Source organism: Trichechus manatus, unplaced genomic scaffold, assembly GCF_000243295.1.
Source record: "Trichechus manatus latirostris isolate Lorelei unplaced genomic scaffold, TriManLat1.0 scaffold00147, whole genome shotgun sequence".
Classification (NCBI taxonomy): Eukaryota; Metazoa; Chordata; class Mammalia; order Sirenia; family Trichechidae; genus Trichechus; species Trichechus manatus.
In genome coordinates this window covers 193074-217107 of record NW_004444083.1, presented here as the reverse complement: position 1 = coordinate 217107, position 24034 = coordinate 193074, and the positions used below count along the sequence as shown (strand labels likewise).

Here is a 24034-nt window from a genome sequence, read left to right as displayed (position 1 = left end):
TGAACGTCCTGACAGGGAACACAACAGAGGGTCCCTGATGGAGCAGTAGAACGATGGGATGCAGAACTCAAATACTAGTAAGAAGACCAGACTTACTGGTCAGACTAAGACTGGAGGTGCCCCGGAAAGCATGGCCCCTGGTCTCTCCATCACCCCAGAACTAAAACAATTTCCAAAGCCAACTCTTCAGACAGGGATTGGACTGGACTGGGGGACATAAAGTGATACTCGTGAAGAATGTGCCTCTGAGACAAGCAGATATAAGAGACCAAAGGGGCGGCTTCTGTCCAGAGATGAGATGGGAAGGCAGAGAGAGTTAGCAGCTGGTTGAATGTTCATGGGGAATCAGGGGCGGAGGGGAGGAGTGTGCTGTCGCAGAATGGGGTGAGCAGTTGGGGCTCATAACAATGTATGTTAAAAAAAAAATGCTGTATGGGAGACTAACTTGAAATGTAAACTTCATTTAATTACATCAATAAAAAAAAAATTTTAAGCTTATCTAAAACTTATTATTTTAGAATTTCATAACATTGTATTCTAAAATAAAATTTATAATATGTTTTATATTATATTTAAGGATGGATCATTGGCTTTAAAGAGTGATTAGATAGAAATTTCACTTTCTCAGCCCTCAGCTGCCCCATCTAAAGTCTAAAGATGCAGAAAAAGATGAAACTGACGTTATTAGTTCCCCAACTCATGGAAGAAAAAAATCTACTAAAAGCACTATAAGCGTGAGACGAAAGATATCTTTTCCTTGGCATTATAAATGTTACCAATTTATCGTTTTAGTGACTGTTGAGTTAGGGCATCATTTTGAGAGTACTCATTCCGAGCTGAAAGAAAAAGAAATGGAATATTTTAAATGTAGATATGATGAGCTTGTTAAAGGCCAAAAAATTGATCATTACAGCTTTCCAAGCCAGCAATGAAAAAGCTACTGAAGTACCATACCGGGCAGGTTAGTGCACTGAATTGCCCGGGGAAAGGCTCACGAGCCTTGTACAGCTGACACCGCTGAAGGCCTGCTGCATGGAAAGTTAACAAAAGAAATCACAGCAGTGCCGCTGGAATGAGACAGTCGCTTGTTAAACGAAAGGCTGAGCTGCAGACCTGATGGCTGAGTTAATATCTTGTCTGCAGAATTGTACTCTTGCCTTACCAGTTGCTGTTGAGTCAACTCTGATTCATGGCGACTTCGTGTGTGTCAGAGTAGAACTATGCTCTATAGGGTTCTCGATGGCTGATGTTTTTTGGAAATAGCCAGGCCTTTCTTCCGAAGAGACTCTGGGTTGATTCGAACCTCCAACCTTCACTTAGCAGCTGAGCACATTAACTGTTTGCATCACCCAGGGACTTCTCTCTTGCCTTAGAAATGGACATATCAATACATGTGGATGGACTTGTGCTGTTGGGCTTGTATTCATCCAGTATCAGCACCAACTAATCATCAAAGATCTTTTAGGTGAATGCTTGGAAACAAGACAAGCGATGCAGAAACAGTCAAAGTGCTGAATAACCTCATTCACTGTCATGGTCGATCCTGGAACAACTGTGGTGACGTTTGCACTGGTGGTGTAAAAGCAATGGTGGGTCCAAGCACCAGCATCTTGCCACAACTCAAAGCAGTGGCACCCAACTCCAGTCACTGTATTCTTCACTGCCATGCACTGCAGTAATTACCAGGATGACTTAAGAATATCCTTGATAAAGCAGTAAAAATAATCATCTTTATCAAATTTTTGCCCTGGAGTAAGATATTTTTAATATTCTGCATGACAAAATTGGAAATATGCATAAAGCACATCTGCTGTGTGTTGAAATACAGGTATTAGCTTCAGGAAAAGCATTCACGCGACTGAATTGCAAGCTGAACTAGCTGCTTTTCCATGGAGCACCATTTTTGTATGTGGCAGACACATCCTTGAAAACGAGCCTGTCTCACTTCAAGGAAAAACAACTGCAGTATATGTTCCCACTAATAAAATTCCAGCTTCCAAAAGGTAATTTGAATTTTGGAAAACTTATGTTAACCTCCATGAGCTTGTCCACTTCCTGATACTTCTTTTCTGATGAGATTGGTGGTAATATTCCAAAACCAAACCCGTTGCCTCTGAGTCGATTCTGACTCACGGCAACCCTGTGTGTCAGGGTAGAACTGTGCTCCACAGAATTTTCAATGTCTGTGATCTTTCAGAAGTAGATCATTAGGCTTTTCTTCCGAGGCACCTCTGGGTGGATTCAAACCACCAACCTTTGGTTTGTAGCTGAGTGCTTAACCATTTACACCTCCCAGGGACTCCTGTGGTAATATTAACAATGTGATTTTTTTTTTTGAAATATAATTCACATACCATAAAATTCATCCTTTTATAATTCAGTGGTTTTAGTATATTCACAAAGTTCTCAATAATCGCCACTATCTAGCTTCAGAACGTTTTCATAGCCCAAAAAAAACATGGTACTCATTAGCAATCACTCGCTGTTACTCCTCCCCAGAGCCTCAGGCAACCAGTAATCTACTTTCTGTCTGTATGGGTGTGTCTACCCTGCACATCTCATATAAATGGAATCATACAGTAACATGGAATTTTTAAAATATTGTATGAAATATGAAAACTTTTGGAAGATCTACATAACTCAGGGGACCAATATTTTCCAAATGACCGATGCATTATGTTACAAAATCATTAACGAGCAAAAGATCCATTCAAAGTGCAAGATAGATGATGGAGTTTAATATAACGTGGTATAAAAAGTTCATTGATAGGGTTTCACATTCCACACTGCAGCTAACCTTTAAGTAATACCATTTGTTGAGTTTGGTGTGGTGTATTAAAAAAAAAAATCCACAATTATCTGAAAAGACTATTAAAATACCCCTCCCCTTTCCAGCTACATTTCTCTGTGAGGCTGGACTTTCTTTACATGTGTCAATCAAAGCTACATGTCACAGCAGACTGAATGCAGAAGCAAATATGAGAAGCCAGCTGTCTTCTATTAAAGCCAGACTTTGAAGAGATTTGCAAAAATGTAAAACAATGCTATTCTTACTGTTTTTTTTTTTTGGGGGGGGGAGGAAGTAGTTACTTTTAATTAAAAAACGTTAATATATGAACATAGTAGATTTATTATTATTATTTTAAAATGAATTCATATATAAGTATTTTTGAAATTTTCAGTTTTGATTCCTAGTACGGTAAATATCAATAAATGGAGCCTACAAAAACAAAAGATCTTTGGGGTCCTCACTGATTTTTAATAGTGTAAAGGGGATCTGAGTGCAAAGAGTCTGAGAACTTCAAGTCGAGTACTTGTCGTCTGTAACTTTCATTTGACAAGTAGTCACACATTTCCTAGGGATAGTTCTTCATTTGTTCTGTTGCCCTTCTCTGTATCTTTTCTGTTATCGATGACATTTTCATTTTAAGCAGGTTATGAGTCAAATTTCCCTTAGCTTTGCTGTCACAGCATCACTTTTAAAACCGGTTGCTGTCAAGTTGGCTCCTACTCTTGGTGACCCCATGTGTGTCAGAGTAGACCTGTGGTCCATAGGGTTTTCAATGGCTGGTTTTTCAGAAGTAGATTGCCAGGCCTTTCTTCCGCGTTACCTCTGGGTGGACTCAAACCACCAATCTTTCAGATAGCAGCCCAGTGTGTTCGTTAACCGTTTGCTCCCAAGGACTCCTTTGTCACTTCTAGCACACTGCAATAGCTTACTTGTGCCTGCAGGTTACTTGAGGGCAGGGACTTGGCATCAGCTTGTCTTGGTCTTACAGAAGCCCAGTTTACATTTGTTGATTGGAAAAGGACCCTGTAAGCTGACAGACTTTGTAGAATAGAATTATTATACACTCTGAGTTCTCCATTGATAGTAATTGGCCAGAATGTTGTAATACAAAGGAAATCTGCTATGAGAGAGAGTCAGGGCAGGTATTTGATTGGAATGGTTTGCTCTTAAATATGTTGAGAAGGGGTCTCTAATTCTAGTGTGCATAGGAATCAACAGATTAGCTGATCTAAAAGGCAGACTATGGGCCTCATTCCCCAAGCTTCCACTTCATTTAGTTATAAGTAGTCCTGGAAATCTGCATTTGAAATTTCTGATGGTTAAGATTGTGTATCAACTTGGCTAGGCCATGATTCTCCATGTTTTAATGTAATCACTCCCGTGATTGAATATACTGTGAGTAGCCAATCAGATGAAAGGGAGTCTCCTTGGGGGTGTGGCCCGCATCTGTATATAAGCAGACTTTCTGTTTTTTTCCTCTCTCTGGATCCTGCGGCTGCTTCCTGTCGTCTCATCTCCTGTTCTTGGGACTTGAGCTGTCAGCTTATCTGCCGAACCTGGGATTCGTCGATCTGCATAGCCTGTGAGTGGGCGCCCTGCTCTCCGACCTTCCCATCTTGGGCTTGCCAGCTTCTGCAGCTGTGTGACTTGGGAGAGGCCTCTACCCTGATCCGCGGACTTGGGACTTTCTAGCCTCTACAATCACGTGAGCTGTTTCCTTGATATAATCTCTCTCTATGTATATATTTATACACTTTACTGGTTTTGCTTCTCTAGAGAACCCAGCTGAAGACAAAATCCTTTTTATTCAATTTTTAAATTAGAAAAGTAATATGTGCATAAGGAAAAAAAGTCAGATCCACCCTGACCCTCAGATTTTTTTCCCCCAGAGATTAACATTGCTATGTCTTTTTGGGTTTCTTTCTAGAAGTGGTCTATGTATAAACAAGCCAATATATGTTTGAATAACCTTTTCTATTTTTTAAGAATACATAATTGGGGGCATATTAAACACGTTGTTCTGTCTTGCTTGTCTCTTTTAGCAATATATCTTAAAGACTGTTTCTTAACCTTACATACAGATCTGTTTGTTTTTTTTTTAATAGTTGCATACTAAATTCTATTGAACGGTTGGTTATATCTTTATTTAACAATCCCCCATTTATAGGCATTTAAATTGTTTCCAGTCTTTAATGTAACAAACAATAATGCAAAAAAAATCCTCGTTCATTTGTCTTTGTACATGTATAGGACAAAAAGTGTAATTGCTGGATTAAAAGGTGTATGCAGTTGAAATTTAATAGCTGGAGTCTGCACTTTTATTTAACAAGGAGCCCTGGTAGCATAGTGGTGAAGCGCTTGGCTGCTAACCAAAAGGTTGACGGTTTGAACCCACCAGTGGCTCTGTGGAAGAAAGACATGGAGATCAGCTTCTGTAAAGATTTACAGCCTTGGAAACTTTATGGGGCAGTTCTGCTCCGTCCTATAGATCACTGCGAATCGCAATTGGGTTTGGTTTTTGGTTTTGCGCTTTTAACAATCACCCAGGGGAAAAAAAACAGACAGATAAACATTAGCTACATTTTAGGAGTGTTCCCCTTAAGGCCAAGAAAATAAATATTTTATAAAAAAAAATCACAGAGCATCTTTAAAGAGAACAAAATTTATTTAAACCCATTGCTGTCAAGTTGATTCCTACTTATAAATTTATTCAGGTGTATGTAAATAAAAACCACTTGGATATATGAGGGGGCAACTATAAAGCACATATGATATAAATATACAATTAACCCTTTATAATATCGCCAAAGAACTGTAAATAATAACATTTTAAACAGGAAATATTAACATATTTGCTGTAACTCTTTATAGCATTCTTCATCGTCTGTTGTCAACACGAATACTGTAAGCGACGTTCAGTTCTATTTTTGTAAAATGGGAACTTTGACTGATTTAGTAGAAATCCCCATTTCCATATAAACACAGTAAGTCAACAAACAACTGCACAAATTGAACACGAACAAGTCTAACTTGGATGTAAAGCCAGGCCATTGGATTAAGAAGTTCATACTTTGGACGTACAACCAGCTGTGCTAGCATCAGAATGCGCTGGCTACAGCACCATTCAAAATAGTGAACACCATCCATCTCTTATTGATTTCGTGTTGTCTGAAAATGGAAGTAATGAAGTCATGTCGTCGGTATCAAAACACACGACAATCTAATCATTCTAATTCTATAGTGAATATATATATTTACATTTATATGTATAGCATTGCCTCAGCGTTTTAGATTACCTTTATGAAAATAGAAAGCTGGATTATTTAACAGCAGCCAAATGGAGTATAGCATGCACTGTGTTATCTAGAACAATTTACAGGCAATTCTCGAGTCATTGGAGGTATATCAAGTGTATATATATTAGCCATGCCTTTGTTTCGCCCTTCCATGAGCTGCCTTTTATTATTGTTATTTTTTTGGTGGTCCTTTAATTACACAATCCCTTCCACAAGACAGTGGAGCGGGAAATAATGGAGATGAGACAGAAAGGCTACTTGTCCATTGAATCACTTGTTAACAGCTCTGAAGTGCTTGGTGGAGTCAAAGACGAAACTGCTTGCTAAAACTCAGCTTGGGGTAACATTCTGTGACCCCAATTTCTAATGGCGTTCCTGCCTCTAATTACCAAGGATAACTGAGAATGGGCTGTATTCACTTCAGATAAATTTGACCCAAGAAACTGGCCATGATATTCAAGGATGTTTTTGTGATGGGAAAATTGCAAGTAGAAATTTAGACAGTTCTAGAATTCGTGTAAACAAGTAAAAACTCATTGCTGTCGAGTCAATTTCGACTCACAGAGACCCTATAGGACAGATTAGAACTGCCCCACAGGGTTTCCAAGGAGTGGCTGGTGGATTCCAACTGCTGACCTTTTGGTTAGCAGCCGAGCTCTTAACCACCGCGCCACCGGGGCTCGGTAAACCAGTAAGGCAACCAGAAATTTCAGGATGCCCCTATGAAGAACATTCTGCAACCTGAAACATGTTTGGCTTAGAAAAATAGACATCTCAGATAAAGGAAGCGCATTCGTTGATGTCACGGATCACAGTTATCTTCTGTAGAAACTCAGTCAAGAGAACTGGTTTTAAAAAGTGGGTGCAGCTCAGGCCAATGAACTCTGTTTAACAACAAGAGGCGTGGAGGAGGGCTATTGTTACCACTACTTCAGAGCAGACATCTATTCCAAGGGAATTCTGCCGCTTAGCGTCACCACATGATGGTCTCGCAATACAGTTTGGATTGGTGACATGCTTTACAAATGACTTAGCCACCAACTTGATATGCTAACCAGTAATTAGTTCTCTATTTTACTTATTGGGCAGGAGAAATTCAGAACAAAAAAAAAGTTTAGAGGCCCTGAAATCATGCTTATATTCTAAGACAGGGACCAATGATATGAGTAAAAGTACTTGGCTCATAGCCCTCGATTCAGTGGTTGTGTGCACAAATATGGCTTTCATTAAGGAACTCATTAGTCTTATTTATTTATTAAGGTTGTGTCTCAAGATTCAGTCTCTAACAGGATAATACTGAATTAGGATTAATGGCCAATGTCTTTTCGTAGGGGAAGGATTCATAAATGGTGTTCCCTCGCTGCAGAATTCTTCCATAAAAAATATAAATGGTGGTTCTCTAATTACACTAAATAATTTTACCTTTGAAATTAGAGCCTGCCTTTGTATTACACTGGTGGATCAATAGCTCCCTGTAGCAATTAACTTCTGAAATCTAGTCATATTCTTGTGCTTAAAACCATCTATCTGCATGTTTTCCAGAAGCATACAGATACTTATTTCCACCTTACAAAGAAGTAGTTGGGTTGAAAAGCTTTTACTTCCTGTCTTTTGTTTTAAAAGCCGTATCAAAAACCCTAGTCCCAGTAGGTGGCAAGAGATAATAGTTTTTATAAGGGCATTTGCACAAATTATTTAGTGGGCTGTCTTAGAAGAACACTGTTGTCCCTAGATGTATGTAGTCTTTAAACAATACCTTCCAGCCTTGCTTCTCCTCAAACAGAAAGGCAGTCCTGCTTTCAGAACAGAGCGGTGGTGATGTGATTGACAAACGACAGTGCCAGGAACTGTATAAAGTCCTGTCCCGTGCTATGCCATAGGCTTCTCACCCGGCCACGTGAGGTAGGCATTAGTATCACAAAGAACTCTTACTTGAAACGTTACATAGTACTAAACACGTGTACCATCCACGTATTTTTTTCTGGATTGTGCTATAATCCGAATACACAGTTGAATGAGTAAGAAGACTATTCCTACCATATAAAGTAAACCACACATATAGAAGGAAAAATCGTATTTTTGTGTGATGTCGTAGATCCACCCTACAAAACAAAAAAGAGGGTATTCAGTGAAAGGTACCTGGGAAAAGTCAAAAACACAAAGCAGGCGTTTGTTGACACAGCTGATGTTTCTATGATTATTTATATGCCATTAAGAGAAAAAAAGCCAAGGCTCTTACTGCCCAGTTGATTCTGACTCACGGTGACCCCCATGTGTGTCAGAGTAGAAATGTGCTCCAGAGGGTTCTCAAAGGCTGATTTTTCAGAACCTTTCTTCTAAGCCACAGATAAGAATTTTATTTATGGCAAAAAGTGAATTTTGCATTAATCAGTGAAGATACAGAGAAAAAATAAACAATTTAATGACCAACCACATTATTTTATGGCCACTTTTCAAAAACATCTTTTTTTAAAATATCTCACTGGCAAATGAATCCGTCGGTGCAATTTAGTCTTCTTCTGCCAACAGCCACACAAAAACCACCATGAAAAGTGTAAACCAGCACATCGGACTTCCAGTAGCTACTTGTATCTCTTTGTTTATTGCAGCTCCTGCATCATAAATGAGCCTGGATTATCTACACACAGGGACCAGTCAAGCTTTTCATAATGAAAAAAGAACACTTAATAGCATTAGAAAGGTATAATCTTTTTTTTTTTTTTAACCACTTAAAGGCTATGAACTTTAGATATGCTTTAAAAGTTGACCAAGTTTTTGAATTTGCTGTTTGTTATGAACATAGAAAGAACAACACAGGAAATTCTTTAGCTGTGGCTTCATAAAATGCTCTATCGTCTTAATGTACAATTTGAGACTAGAGGGACAAACAAGAACAAATTTACCATCCAAAAATAGTGATTCAGCTTCAGAATTGAGTCAGACAGGCACGCTGACATTGACATACGAACAAAACACACCCAACCTCTGCTCAGTGTCCCCATTTGTCACTGTGAATGAGGACAAAGGGAATAATAATTCACCTGCAGATAGTGGAGAATGGCAAGTGTTTATAAGCAGAGTATTTGACAGGATAACCTATAATCTACAAATAAAAAAAAAATACAAATGAGATTTTTCATAGTCTACCGAAGCATTCTGAGAGCAGACCTTGTCACTTGAATAGTTGTATCCTCGCTCAGCACATGGTCAGGTGACTGAGCGTAGAAATGGTGGCATCTAGCAACAAACAAGGAGCCTGACAGCGCAACGGTTAGGCACTTGGCTGCGAACCCAAGGGTTGGTAGTTCGAATCCACCCAGTGCCTTCACCAGAGAAAGGCCTCGCAATCTGCTCTCATAAAGATTACAACGTAGAAAACCCTATGGGGCAGTTCTACTCTGTCACATGGGCTGACGATGAGTCAGAATCAACTCGATGGGACCCAACAAGAAACAACAAGTAAGAGACATGGACAGCTAAAACAATTCACACTATTAGTGCTGCCGAACACTAACCTCACACACAGGGTGTTAAGGATTGAATTGTGTCCACAAAAAAAATATGTGGTAAATCCTAACCCTTATACCTGTGGAAAGGAGACCTGGTGGCACAATGGTGAAGTGCCTGGCTGCTAACCGAAAGGTCAGCGGTTCGAACCCACCAGCTGCTCCTTGGGAGAAAGATGTGGCAGTCTGCTTCCATAAAGATTACAGTTTAGGAAACCCTATGGGGCAGTTCTACTCTGTCCTATACGGTCACTGTGAGTGGGAATCGACTCGATAGCAATGGATTTGGTTGGGTTTTATACCTGTAATGGGGCAGATTATCCATTAGGCATCATCTGTAGTGAACAGTTTCACGTCTTTTCACTGCCTCAAAGATTCGGCTTCTAGGTATGGCTGTCTCTCTCCCAACCCCACAGCACCTTCCTACAGAATCCAAGCCTGTTTTCAAATTTACAATCCTGGCAGGGACGGATGACCCAGTAAGTAAGGTAAGCACGGGCTTACTTGTGCTTACTGACCAATCTAGTGAACAATTTCGCCTGTTTGTCACCACATCTTTGAAACCCATGTGAAACTGGTCACTACAGATTAGTAAGTAAGCACAAGTAAGCCCGTGCTTACCTTGTTTATTGGGTAATCTGCCCCTGCCTGTGGATGGAATCCCGTTTGGGAATAGGGTTTTCTTTGTTATGTGAATGAGGACACACCAGTGTAGGGTGTGTTTTACACCAATCACTTCTGAGATATAAAAAGAGGAGATGAGGGACAGAAGCTGGCACGAACAGGGGAAAGATAGATGCCACGTGGAGATCTCCAAGAAGAACGCTAGAGAAGCTGGGCTAAGGATTTTCCCCCAGAGAAGACAGAAAGAGCCCTTCCCTAGGGCCGGTGCCATGAATTCGTACTTCTAGCCTCCTGCACTGTGAAAAAATAAATTTCTGTTCATTAAAGCCACCCACCTGTGGTATTCTGTTATAGCAGCACCAAGAAACTAAGGGATATGGCAAAATCTAAATAACTGGAAAATTCATTTGTATTCATTTAAGACTATTTATTGATTTGTTTTGTTTGAGGAGGCTGAGTATAAACCACAAAGATTCTATGACGTAGTCCCTGCCTGCCTCTCTGCCCTGCTGCCCAGAGTTTACCAGCAGCAGAAGCCATCCTGAATTTCTGAAAATTTCCAACTCATTTCTCTTGTCAACTCATCTGCATATTTCCCCCTTCTGAGAGGATAGCAATAAACAACACCACCCTCAGAACACTCTAGAATCCTCCTCCCCTTACTCATCCTTCCATTTTCTGCAGAGAAAAGATACATACCCTTTGCCATCAAGTCAATTCTGACTCATAGCAACCTTATAGGATGGGGTAGAACTGCTCCATCGTGTTTCCAAGGCTGTAATCTTTATGGGAGCAGACTGCCACATCTTTCCCCCTCCGAGCGGCTCGTGGGTTCGAACTGCTGACCTTTCGGTTAGCAGCCGAGTGCTCAACCACTGAGACACCAGGGCTCCTCAGAGAAAAGATATCTCATCTTTTCTCTGAAGAATATAAAAAAAGTCTGTTAAGAATGTGCTCAACTTGAACCAAGGAAGGAGAGTATATTACATAGTATTGCAATCTTAAATGTAATTAATTATATTTTAAAATCTTGCCTCTTTCCCCTAAAAGGATAAATGTTTGTGATAGCATCTCCACAGGCCCAATCTTCAAAAGTAACTCATATTGCAATTTCTAACAAAGCAAACTCAACTTCACCAAACCATTTAACCTAGTACAGCTTGTAGGACTAATCCTAAATTGCGTGTTAAATTAATCCCATGTGGTTCCTCCAGTCTGCTTTTACCAAATGCCTTGTAGTCGATTGTGACTCATGGCGACCCCATGTGTGTCAGAGTAGAACTGTGCTCAACAGGGATTTCAATGGCTGATTTTTCAGAAGTAGATTGCCAGACCTTCCTTCTGAGGCATCTCTGGGTGGACTCGAACCTCTAATCTTTTGGTTAGAAGCCGAGTGAGTTAACTGTTCGCATCACCCAGGAATTTCAATCTACCTTTGTTGTTAGTTGCCATCAAGCTGGTTCCAACTTACGGAGACCCCTTATGTTACAGAGTAGGGCTGCTCCATAGGGTTTTCTTGGCTGTAATCTTAATACAAGCAGATTGCCAGGCCTTTCTTCTGCAGTACTGCTGGGTGGGTTTGAAATGCCAACTTCCAGGTTAGCAGTCAGGCGCAAACTGTGCCACCTAGGGACCTAGTCTACTTTCGTTGTTGTTGTGATTAGGTGCCATCGAGTCAATTTTGACTCAATAGCACCCCCATGTGACAGAGAAGAACTGCCCCAGAGGGCTTCATGGGCAGTAATCTATGGTGGCTATGAGTCAGAATCAACTCGACGGCAATGGGTTTGGTTTGGTTTTTGGTTTAATCTTTACAGGAGCAGATCACCAGGTCTTTCTCCCATGGAGCTGCTGGGTGGGTTTGAACCTCCAACCTTTTGGTTAGCAGCTGAGTGCTTAACCGTTGTGCCACCAGGGCTTCTTTAGGGTGTATTTATTAATGACTCTGGATGTGGGCATCTCCCTTGGGTGGTTGCTGTAATATTTCTGCTATTTTGCACTCAACCCGAGTCACGTGTCAGATGCAAGGTAGGGCAGGAGAGACCGTGCTTCATTTCCTGCTGTGACTCCAGCTTATGTTGACACAGCTCTTTCAGAGGAAAGATGTTTCCATGAAGCTGCACGCCTTGCTCATCCTTCATCAGCTTTCTGTACCGGTCAGTTCCTTGCTTTGAAGCTTGGGATGCTTAGCAACCCTGACCCAGCCATCAATTCAAATCAACATCAGAGGAAAATCTGGTTCCCGATGAATTGCATTCTCTTTTCATTTGAGTCTCTCTAATGAGGAGTGACAGCTGTCTTTCTTATTAATCAAAGAAGCACGCCCAGCTCTTCTCGAGAAACACTGCACATTATTGTTAGGGTGTTAGGTTTTATGCAAATGAAGAAGAAATGTGTAGATTCTTGTTCAGCCAAATCTGGTGGCTGAGTTTTGCTATATTGTATACCAGAAGCTTCTAGAACAGTATCTACCATGATTATATCATATAAAAACCATGAACTGAGTGCCCAACAACATTATAAATGAACTGGGTCAAGAAGCTCACACTGTTAAATGCCATGGTTGAAATATCAGTTCACTGTCTTTGACTGTACATTTTTCTCCTAAATGGAAATGTGTGATTTTCTAACATGCTAATAAACTGTACCAGAGTTTTTAATGCCAGCAGAAACTTCTATGGAAATCGGAAAACACACTCATTTCTGAACCTATTAAAAAAGAAAAGGGTACTATGAGCAGTAATTTTCCTTGCAGCAAACCCAGCTAAGTAATAACTTCTAGCCACCTTGAATTTCTAACAATTTAGTGCGGTACAGTCATTCATAGTTTCTATATTGATAATACTGGTGGTGCAATGGTTAAGCACTTGACTGCTAACTGGAAGGTTAGCAGTTCAAACCCACCATCTACTCCTCAGGAGAAAGATAATGGCAGTCTGCTTCTGAAAAGATTACAGCCTTGGATGCCTTATGGGGCAGTTCTACTCTGTCCTACAGGGTCGCTATGAGTCAGAATCAACTTGACAGCCATGAGTTTGGTTTGGTTTGTTTTTTTTTTATATATTAAGGCTGGGCTTGCATTTCATTGCAATGTTGGCTCCTTGGTCTAGAAATCCAGTGAATTAAACATGATTCCGTTAGCCAAAGAATGTTGTCCACCACTCCTTAGGGCATGAGTTTAGTGGAAGTAGCAGAAACAAACAAGCAAAGAAAAAGAAGGAAAGGCCCCTTAGGTTGCTGGCCCAGAGAAGCACATGAGAACATTGATTTTAGAGCCCCCGAGCAGCATTTGACACGCATTCACAGAAGGTTCTCAACCAGTGATACAGTGGTTTCTACCATACATCGTGGGTCACATTCAGCTACAGAATCCACCTCTAGCGAGGAACTCTGAAGCAGGCAGAGATAAGATGACTGAGGGTTGGGCACAACTCCCTGTCCTCCAGTTGTAATTCCCTCCCACTCAAGGAAGCGCACTGGTATACAAAGGAATGGGAAGAGCATTGCCATGGCAATAGCAGAAACACCCTGGCAAACTATGGTGTTTAACTGATGTTGATCATGACTTACTTATGCAGCACCTCTCAACTGAAATCTGATGGACCAGTATAACCCCACACTGACTGTACCCCTGGATCATGCAAAGAACCATCAATGACAGATTCCCTTTCCACATAGAAGATATCTGAAGGGCCTTCAACCAGAGTGCGGGAGAGCCAATGTTAATGTCCCCACCCCTTCAATGGATATTTAAAGTTTAACATTTCCAGCTGGTATAGTTGGTTGACTGATCTAACTCCCAATCCCAATTCTTTTCTTCTTTTCTCCCTCTACTACAGAGGTTGGAAAATAAAATACTCCCCTTGAAATTCAGACTAGCTGTGTGACACAGTTTTGCCAAGCAGACATAAGTGGAAACCTTCTGGAATTGAACCTTCCCCCCTTCCTCCTCATTGTTATATAAATAGGGTGTGGTGACTGGAGCTACAGCAGCCATTCTGTGACCATGAGGCAACTAACATGGGGAAAGGGCCAAGATGCTCTTAGAGATGCTGCCCCAACATCATCCAGTCCCTGAACCCTAAATTTCTAATGTGACACAATTAAATCTCTGTTTAAGTTACCATTGGCAGGGTGTTCTCTTATAGCCAGATGCAGGTAGAGAATTCTACACAATGAGATCAGTGAGCAAGCTGAGACCCTTTAGCTACCAACATAGGTTGCTGCACTGTAGTTATACACTGTCCCCTACAAATGCTGCATTTGCATGTCTGTGCATGGGCAGAGAACAGGGGCAGCTGGATCCAGGAGGGGCCCCATATGTAGCCACTTGTTGTTAGGTGCTGTTGAGTCAGTTCCAACTCATAGCGACCCCATGTACAACAGACAGAAACACTGCCCAGTCCTGCACCAGCCTCACAATTGCTGTTATGCTTGAGCCCGTAGTTGCAGCCACTGTGTCAGTCCATCTTGTTGAGGGTCTTCCTCTTTTTCGCTGACTCTCCACTTGTCATGGATTGAATTATGTCCCCCCAAAAATGTGTGTATCAGTTTGGCTGGGCCATGATTCCTCGTACTGTGTGATTTTGCTGTATGGTGTAAACCTGCCTCTATGATGTTAATGAGGGAGGATGGGTGGCAGTTGTGTTAGTAAGGCAGGACCTGATCTACAAGATTGGATTGTGTCCTGAGGCAATGTCTTGAGATTTAAAAGACAGAAGTGAGCAGTGAGACAGGGGGACCTCATACCATCAAGAAAGCAGTGCCGGAAGCAGAGCGCGTCCTTTGGACCGGGGTCGCTGCGCAAAGAAGCTCCTAGTCCAGGGGAACACTGATGAGAAGACCAACAGAGAGAGAAAGACTTCTCCTGGAGTTGATGCCCTGAATTTGGACTTTTAGCCTACTTTGACTGTGAGGAAATAAACTGCTCTTCGTTAAAACCATCCACTTGTGGTATTTCTGTTATGGCAGCACTAGATGACTAAGACACCACTTTACCAAGCATGATGTCCGTCTCCAGGGACTGATCCCTCCTGATAACATGTCCAAAGTATGTAAGACAAAGTCTCGCCATCCTTGCTCTTAAGGAGCATTCTGGTTGTACTTCTTCCAAGACACACTTGTTCGTTCTTCTGGCAGTCCATAGTATATTCAATATTCTTTGCCAACATCACAATTCAAAGGTGTCAATTCTTCTTCGGCCTTCCTGATTCATTGTCCAGCTTTTGCATGAACATGGGGCAAATGAAAACACCATGGCTTGGATCAGGCACACCTTCGTCTTCAAGGTGACATCTTTGCTTTTCAACACTTTAAAGAAGTCTTCTGCAGCAGATTTGCCCAATGCAATGCGTCTTTTGATATCTTGACTGTGGCTTCCATGGTTGTTGATTGTGGATCCAAGTAAAATGAAATCCTTGACAACTTCAATTGTTTCTCCGTGTATCATGATGTTACTTATTGGTCCCGTTGTGAGGATTTTTCTTTTCTCTATGTTGAGGTGTAATCCAGACTGAAGGCTGTGGTCTTTGATCTTCGTCAGTAAGTGCTTCAAGTCCTCTTCACTTTCAGCTCAGCAAGCAAGGTTCTGTCATCTGTATAACTCAGGTTGTTAATAAGTCTTCCTCCAATCCTGATGCCCCATTCTTCTTCATATAGTCCGGCTTCTGGGATTATTTGTGCAGCATACAGATTGAATAAGCACGGTGAAAGGATACAACCCTGATGCACACCTTTCCTGACTTTAAACCACACAGTATCCCCTCGTTCTGTTTGGACAACTGCCTCTTGATCTATGTACAGGTTCCTCATGAGCACAATTAAGTGTTCTGGAATTCCTATTCTTTGCCAGCAGGTGTCCTAAAATAATTCCCTGTTTTTAAACCTTTAGTCAGCCAACTGTTGGCTTGGTCAGCTGTATAGGCCAAAATCCATAATTTCTTGAACTTCAAATTCTGAGGGGATGTTAAAAATGGATGTGTTGGCACAGGCCCCTGCCAGTGGGGTCCTAGGAGAGGAGATGACTTCAGGAGTTACAGACAGACTGGGAAGGAAAGGGTGGGGAGGGTTTGTCCTGCACCCATGGGTTCCTCCATCCACTGGGAGGAAGGTTTTCTCACTAGAGGATACGAGACTAAAGGACCCGGAGGGGCCAGGCAGGAAGGGAGTAGGGTGGGGTAGGGGCATCTGAACAGGTGAGACTCCACCCAGTTAGCTCAAAACACTGCACAAAGTTTCTGGCAGCTCAGACCAGCCCTGGCCAGAGCCAGCCACCTCCTGACAGCCACCTCCAGGGAGCACCTTTGTGTTGATATTTGGCCCTAGCCCCAGCCACACTATGTGGCTCTGACCTCCAGTCTTTGGACAAGTGATAGAACTTGTCACCTTTACCCAGTACCTGGCGTCTTGAGGACTGAATCAACCTGCCCACCTGCCTAACCTTGATTTGCCTCTCCACGAACCTTACACCTTGCCAGCCAAGGCAGGTTCAGAGATGTACCTGGCCCAAACACAAGACTCCTCCGTGTCTATGACTTCTGGTACACCCACTGCAACACACACACACACACACACACACACACACACACAGTTGAACTGAAGGGAGTAACTGTGAGAGATTTTACCCTAGATGTTACTAACAGATGGCCTGTGGGCCTGTGGTAGGCAGAATAACGCCCCTACCCAAAAATGCCCATGTCCTAATCCCTGGAACCTGTGAATATGTTACTTTACAGGGCAAAAGGGATTTTGCAAGTGTGATTAAATTAAGGAGCTTAAAGTGAGGAGATTATCCTAGATTCTCTGGGAGGGCTCAATGTAATTACAGTGGTTAAGAGCTCAGCTGCTAAACAAAAGATGGGCAAGTTAAAATCCACCAGCCACTCCTTGGAAACCCCATGGGGCAGTTCTACTTTGCCCTATAGGGTCGCTGAGTCAGAATCGACTTGACGACACCGGGTTTATAAGTAAAAGAAGGAGACAGGAGTGTCAGAGTCAGAGAGAGATTGGAAGATGCTGGGCTGCTGGCTTTGAAGTCAGAGAAAGGGACCATCAGCCAAGGAATGCGGGTGGCTTCTAGAAGCTGGAAAAGAAAAGGAAACAGATTCTCCCTAGAGCCTCCAGAAGGAACACAACCGTTCCCATACCTTGATTTCAGCCCAGTGAGACCCATTTTGGACCTCTGACCTCCAGAACTATAAGAGAATAAATCTGTGTTGTTTTAAGCCACTGAGTTTGTGGATATTTGTTACAGCAGCAAAGGAAATGAGTACATGGCCAGATCTAGCCGATCGATTGTTCCACTGGGCCTGCACAGTGTTCTGAAAATCTGAAAATGTCACTGGAGAGTCCAGAGTCCTGGCTTCTCTTCAAAACACATCAACAACAAACAAACAGAGCTGGGAGCAATCCTCAGTATTTCTGGGTAAGGAAATCCCTTGGCACTGAGCATAGGCTGCCCCCTACAGACAAGGTGAGGCTCTGCAGTTTCCAGTCCCTTTACTTCCTTATTTGATAGCCTGGCCACTTCATCTCACTGAGAAGGGTCAACAGTTCATCTATATTCTACCTGCATGGAAGATCTTTAACTTGCCAAAAATTATAAATGAGAAATTGAGGGGCAAGAATGGGAAGAAAAAAAGGAGCATGTCTTAGTCATCTAGTGCTGCTACAACAGAAATACCACAAGTGGATGGTTTTAATGAAGAGACGTTTATTTCCTCACAGTTAAAGTAGGCTAAAAGTCCAAATTCAGGGCGTCAGCTCCAGGGGAAGGCTTTTCCTCTCTGTCGGCCTTCTTCTCTTCGGTGTTCCCCCAGACTAGGAGCTTCTCTGCACAGGGCCCCCGGTCCAAAGGACGTGCTCTGCTCCCAGCACTGCTTTCTTGATAGTATGAGGTCCCCCTGTCTCACTGCTCACTTCTCTCTTTTATATCTCAAGAGATTGCCTCAGGACACAATCCGGTCTTGTAGATCCAGTCCTGCCTCATTAACACAACTGCCACCCATCCTCTCTCATTAACATCATAGAGGCAGGATTTACAACATATAGGAAAATCACACAGTATGAGGAATCATGGCCCAGCCAAAATGCTATACACATTTTTGGGGGGACATAATTCAAACCATGACAGAGCAGGTCCACAATGGGGGGACAAAAAAACCCATTGCTGTCGAGTTGATTCCGACTCATTGCGACCCTATAAGACAGAATAGAACTGCCCCATAGGGTTTCCAAAGAGCACCTGGTGGATCTGAACTGCTGACCTTTTGGTTAGTAGCCATAGCTCTTAACCACTACACTACCAGGGTTTCCAAAAACAGGACTGTCCTTCTTATTTATCTTGGACTTGACAACATTAACGAGAACACCCCCTAACTACACGCACTCACTCCACTGAGTCGGCATCTACTCCAGGACGACTAAGGACAACAACAAATACAAGTGGAAAATAATGGGTTTTAATGCTTCCTGTTGAAAACAGAAGGCTCCCTCCCTCCCCTGTGGTTTCAGAATTTGCTTTAGATAACCTGTAAATTCTTTCTCTGTCTCTTTGAAAAGTATGCTAAATCAAGGCTCTTTCCTCAAGGACTTTGGAACCATCTCTTGCAATGTAATCTCAAAGGAAGATCACACCCTTACTTCCTAGTTTCCTGGAAGGAGATTAGCATAACTTGAGGTATCCTGCCATAAACCAAAAAACCAAACCCTTGTGGTTGAGTCGATTCCGACTCCCAGCGACCCTATAGGAAAGAGTAGAAAACTGGCGATTTTCTCTTGAAAACATGAATGTAATGGGTTGTACCCACTTAGCTGTATAAAGGATGAGATTTCTTTCTGTTTCTGCAATCTCTTTAGCAGACTGCCTGTGATCCATCACATTCTGCTTTAAAGCTTACTCAATAATATAGCTTTTCTTTCTCTTCTATTTTTGTGGAGAAGTTTTCTGGTTGGGAGTAGATTTTGTTTTTAGTAACTTTTCCCCTAAAACCCAAAACCAAACCCGTTGCCATTGAGTTGATTCTGACTCACAGTCGAGTCTATAGGACAGAGTAGAACTGCCCCAGAGGGTTTCCAAGGAGCAGTTGGTGGATTTGAACGGCTGACCTTTTGGTTAGCCATAGCTCTTAACCACTGAGACACCAAGGCTCCAACTTTCCCCCCAACACTCTTAAAATCTTGACCAGTTTTACCTGCAAAAGGTGGTCCCAGCAATGCAGAGATGCCATTGGCACAGATAATGATGCCATACGCATTGGCCAGGTGCTTGATCCCAACCAAGTCTTCAGTCACTACAGGCATGAGGGAGAAATAACCACTGGAAAATCCTATCAGAGCGCAGACGACTGCCAAGCCAGCATACGTGTGCATCAAAGGCAGGATGAAAATGCTGATGACGAGAGCGAAGTTGGCCATCAGGAAGACATTCCAAACGCTGACGCATGGTAGGTCAGCCACGACCCCCAGGACCACTTTCCCAAAGATGTGAACGATTGCTATAATCGAAGTCAGAGGAAAAATGTCGTTCTGCTCCGACAAATTATACAGGTTGACTATTTCAGGGAGGTGGATGAAAGCAATGACAAAGCTGCTGTAGGCAAGCAAAGCCCAGAAAATAAAGGCTACAAACATTCGGTTGGTGAAGAGCGAGGCTGTCCCAAAGTAGCCCGAGTACCAGTCCCTGAAGCCCTTCTTGACCCTCCTGCTGAGCTGGCTCAGAGTCTCGAGGGCCCGAAGAGCACACGTGTTCTTCCTGGGCTGGGCCTGGTCTTTGCACTCCTGGGCGTGCAGGTCACAAAGGGTCTCCTCGTTGGCTGATGCACCATCCTTCTCTTCGGCTCCGCCCATGTGTCCATTTGATTTCACAGACTCGGTGGAGCAAGCCGGGACGACTGGTGGACATTTCTCTGCTGGGTCAGTTCTATCCTTCCTGAAAGTAAGTGGCCTCAGGAGAGCCCCACAAACACACAGGTTTAAGGAAACAGCGCCTTGGATGAACATTGCGTTCCGCCAACCATACTCGGTGCAGAGGTATTTCAGCAGAGGGGTCATTAGGAAGGCTCCAAACCCCGTCCCTGTAGTGCTGAGGCCCTGCGCCAGGGCGCGACGCTTCTGGAAATACCTGCCCACCATGACCACCGCTGGGAGGTAGGCCATCCCGCTCCCGAAGCCTGCAGGTGTGGAAAGAGAAAGGAAGAAGTGTGTGAATAATGTAATTGGCCATATCCAGAATTTGCTGCCTTTTAAAGATCATCTGATTATATTACATTTCATTATATTAGTTGTTATACTTTCTTTTTAATGAAGAAATGATGATGACTACTGTAATGACAGGGAGCCCTGGTGGCGCAACCATTAAGTGCTCCACTGCTAACCCAACGGTTGGCAGTTTGAACCCACCCAGCAGCTCCGAGGGAAAAAGACCTGGTGATCTGCTCCTGTAAAGATTACAGTCTAGAAAATCCTATGGGGCAGTTCTACTCTGTCACATGAGGTCGTTAAGAGTCAAAAATTGGCTTGACAGCACCCAACGACAACAACTGTAAGGACAAATACAAATTGAAAATATTAAAATTTGAGGTTTTAATTCTCCCTGTTGAAAATCAGGAGTCCCTGGGTGGAGCAAACAGTTAATGCTCAGCTGCTAACCAAACATTTGGAAGTTCAAGTTCATCCAGAGGCGCCTTGGAAGAAAGACTTGGTGATCTACTGAAAAGCCGGCCATTGAAAACCCTGTGGAGGACAGTTCTACTCTGACACACATGGGATCACACATGGGGTCGCCATGAGTCAGAACGGATTTAACAGCAACTGATTGGTTTTGTTGGAGCCCTGGTGGCGCAGTGGTTAACATCTTGGCTGCAAACTAAAAAGTCAGCAGTTGGAATACACCACCTGCTCCTTGGAAACTTCATGGGATAGTTCTACTCTGTTCTGTATGGTCACTATGAGTGGGAATCGACCCGACGGCAATGGGTTTTTTTTTGGTGCAAATATTTTAGTATAAATCTCTAAGTATAAAATTTCTTTAAACAGTATAATCATCATATCAACTGAAAAAAAATCCAGTAATTCCTTAATATCATTAAATATCCAGTCAGTGTTAAAATGTCCAATTGTCTCATAAATGACTATGGTTAAAAAAAATTGTTTAAATAAGGCCCACATTTTGATATTGGTTGATATGTAGCTTAAGCCTCTATTAATCTCTCTTTTTTTTTCTTTGCAATTTATTTGTTGAAGAAACTGGGTCATTTGTTTTGTGGAATTTCCCATAGTCTTGATTTTGCTGATTGAACAAAATAAGTTTAGTTTTTTAATAATTTCAATTTGTCATTGACAAACCAACAGCCTAAGTTTAATGTGGTTATGGATTTCTAGAAAGCAGTGGTATAAAATGCTTGGTAGAACTGAGGGAAATAAGCATAAGAACAGCATTAATTCTAACCTAATATGAATAGTGGAGGCCGGTGGCATAGTGGTTAAGAGCTTGGCTGGGAAGCAAAAGGTCAGCAGTTCAAATCCACCAGCTGCTCCTTAGTAACCCTATGGGGCACTTCTACTCTGTCCTATAGAGTCGATATGAGTTGGAATCGACTTGACAGCTACAAGTTTGGTTTTTTTTTTTTGGTTTGGAGTATGAATAGTAAATGCTTGCCTGTGTGAGATGAAAAAATCACCTGTGCCCAATGTTCTAAGCATTTATTTCCCTGTTATACTGACTATCCATCTCTTAACAGCATCTACCCTTCCTAATGTTACTTTGGAGTCCCTGGTAGTGTAAATGGTTAGCGCTCCTGGCTGCTAACGTAAATGTTGGGGGTTTGAGTCCACCCTGGAGGCACCTGGGAAGACAGGTAAGATGAGCTACTTTTGAATCAGCCACTGAAAACCCTGTGGAGCACAGTTGTACTCTGACACACATGGGGTCATTACAAATCAGAATCAACTTGATGGTGACTGGTTTAATGTGACTTTACTATCTGGAGTCAGCACAATCACTACACCAGCTTATAGAAAAGGCCTTTGGGATACGTGGGCTCAAGCCCAGAGGTTAGGCAAGGGCCACTCTAATGTCCAGGCGTGTGCACGGCCCTGGACCAGGTTCTCTCCACTCCCAGCGTTAAAGGAGGAAAAAGGCTCACTGCCTGATAGGCTGGGTGAGGAAGTAGGCCAGGCAGACAGAGAAAAGTCACTCTCTGGGGTGCTGGGTCAGTGTGGACCGGGGAGAAGGCATCTTCAGGAGCCAGGATCAAGAAGATGGAGCTGTGGCAAAGCTGAGAAACTTGCTCAGACTCTGTCTACCAAGTATGGTCACTCCCACAATGAACAGACATTAATTTTGTGCCTAATGGAAAGATATTTCCCATGCAATTTTGATCGCCTACTTGTTTTAAAGAAAAACGGATATAAACAAATCTGTCTCAAATGCTTTTTGGAATGAAGAAGGATATAAACAAAGCGTCTTTTCAAATGTAAACTTCACAGTGACACACCGGTACAGATCACTTGCTTTTTACAGTACATCTGTGCATTGAACTTGTTTCTCTCGGATTAAATAGGGACTGTATTGCCAAATCTGCTGCAAAAGACTTCTTTAAAGTATTCAAAGGCAAAGATGTCACTTTGAGGACTAAGGTGTGCCTGACCCAAGCCATGGTCTTTTCAATTGCGTGCAAAAGCTGGACAATGAATGAGGGGAACCGAAGCATGGATGCCTTTGAATTATTGTGTTGGTGAAGAATATTGAATATACCATGGGCTGCCAGAAAAATGAACAAACCTGTCTTGGAAGAAGTACAACCAGAATGTTCCTTAGAAGAATGCTCACCTACAGTGGACATGTCATCAGGAGGGATCGGTCCCTGGAGAAGGACATCATGCTGGTAAAGTAGAGGGTCAGCGAAAAAGAGGAAGACCCTCAATGAGACGGACTGACCCAGTGGCTGCAACAATGGGCTCAAGCATGACAACGATTGTGAGGATGGCACAGGACCAGGCAGTGTTTCATTCTGTTGTACACAGGGCCACTGTGAGTTGGAACTGACTGGATGGCACTTAACAACAACGACATATTGCCAATTGGCTTCAATATGCCTCACTAATGACACCCCAGCAGTGTTTTGTATGTATAACCTAACTGATTTCACTGAATTTCACATACACACACACGTATCTCCAATAACCATATTTAAATGGAAAATTGTAAGCACCTGACTATCAGCTGAAAGGTTGGCAATTGGAACTCACCCAGAGGTGCTTTGGAAATAGGTCTGGCGATCTGCTTCTGCAAAGTCACAGCCTTGAAAACCCTACAGAGCAGTTCTACTCTTCATAGGGTAATCGTGAGTCAGAATTCAAGTTGACGGCAATTAACAGCTATGTCTATATCTATACCTATATCTTTATATACGCATATACATACACACACATATATATCCCAATTCAGACTCATAGTGACCCTATAGGACAGACCAGAACTGCCCCATAAGGTTGCTAAGGCTGTTATCTTTACAGGAGCAAACTGCCACATCTTTCTCCCACAGAGCTGCTGGTGAGTTCGAACTGAAAACCTTTCAGTTAGCAGCTGAGGGCTTAACCACTGCACCACCAGGGCTCATACATATATATGTATATATATGTGTGTGTGCGTGTATACATATGTGCACACACACACGTATATATAAAACAAATATACAAACAAAAAACTCGTTGCCATTGAGTTGATTCTGACTCATAGCGACCCTATAGGACAGAGTAGAACTGCCCCATAGGGTTTCCAAGGAGCAGCTGGTGGATTTGAACTGCTGACCTTTTGG

The 24034-nt window shown here is 42.5% G+C and overlaps 1 protein-coding gene across 1 annotated transcript in view; it reads right to left on the bottom strand.

Annotated features, from left to right (window-relative positions):
* Positions 1-5323: 5323 nt before the first annotated feature.
* The window catches only part of SLC16A14 (solute carrier family 16 member 14), a 31642-nt gene continuing 12931 nt past the window's right edge, over positions 5324-24034 (bottom strand). Inside the window, exons 4-5 of the mRNA XM_004385839.2 lie at positions 19409-20386; positions 5324-8189 (exon numbers count right to left, since the gene is read on the bottom strand). Of these exons, the coding sequence (XP_004385896.1) occupies positions 8038-8189; positions 19409-20386 (1130 nt within the window). The 3' untranslated portion in view covers positions 5324-8037. The remainder of the gene's footprint in view (positions 8190-19408; positions 20387-24034) is intronic.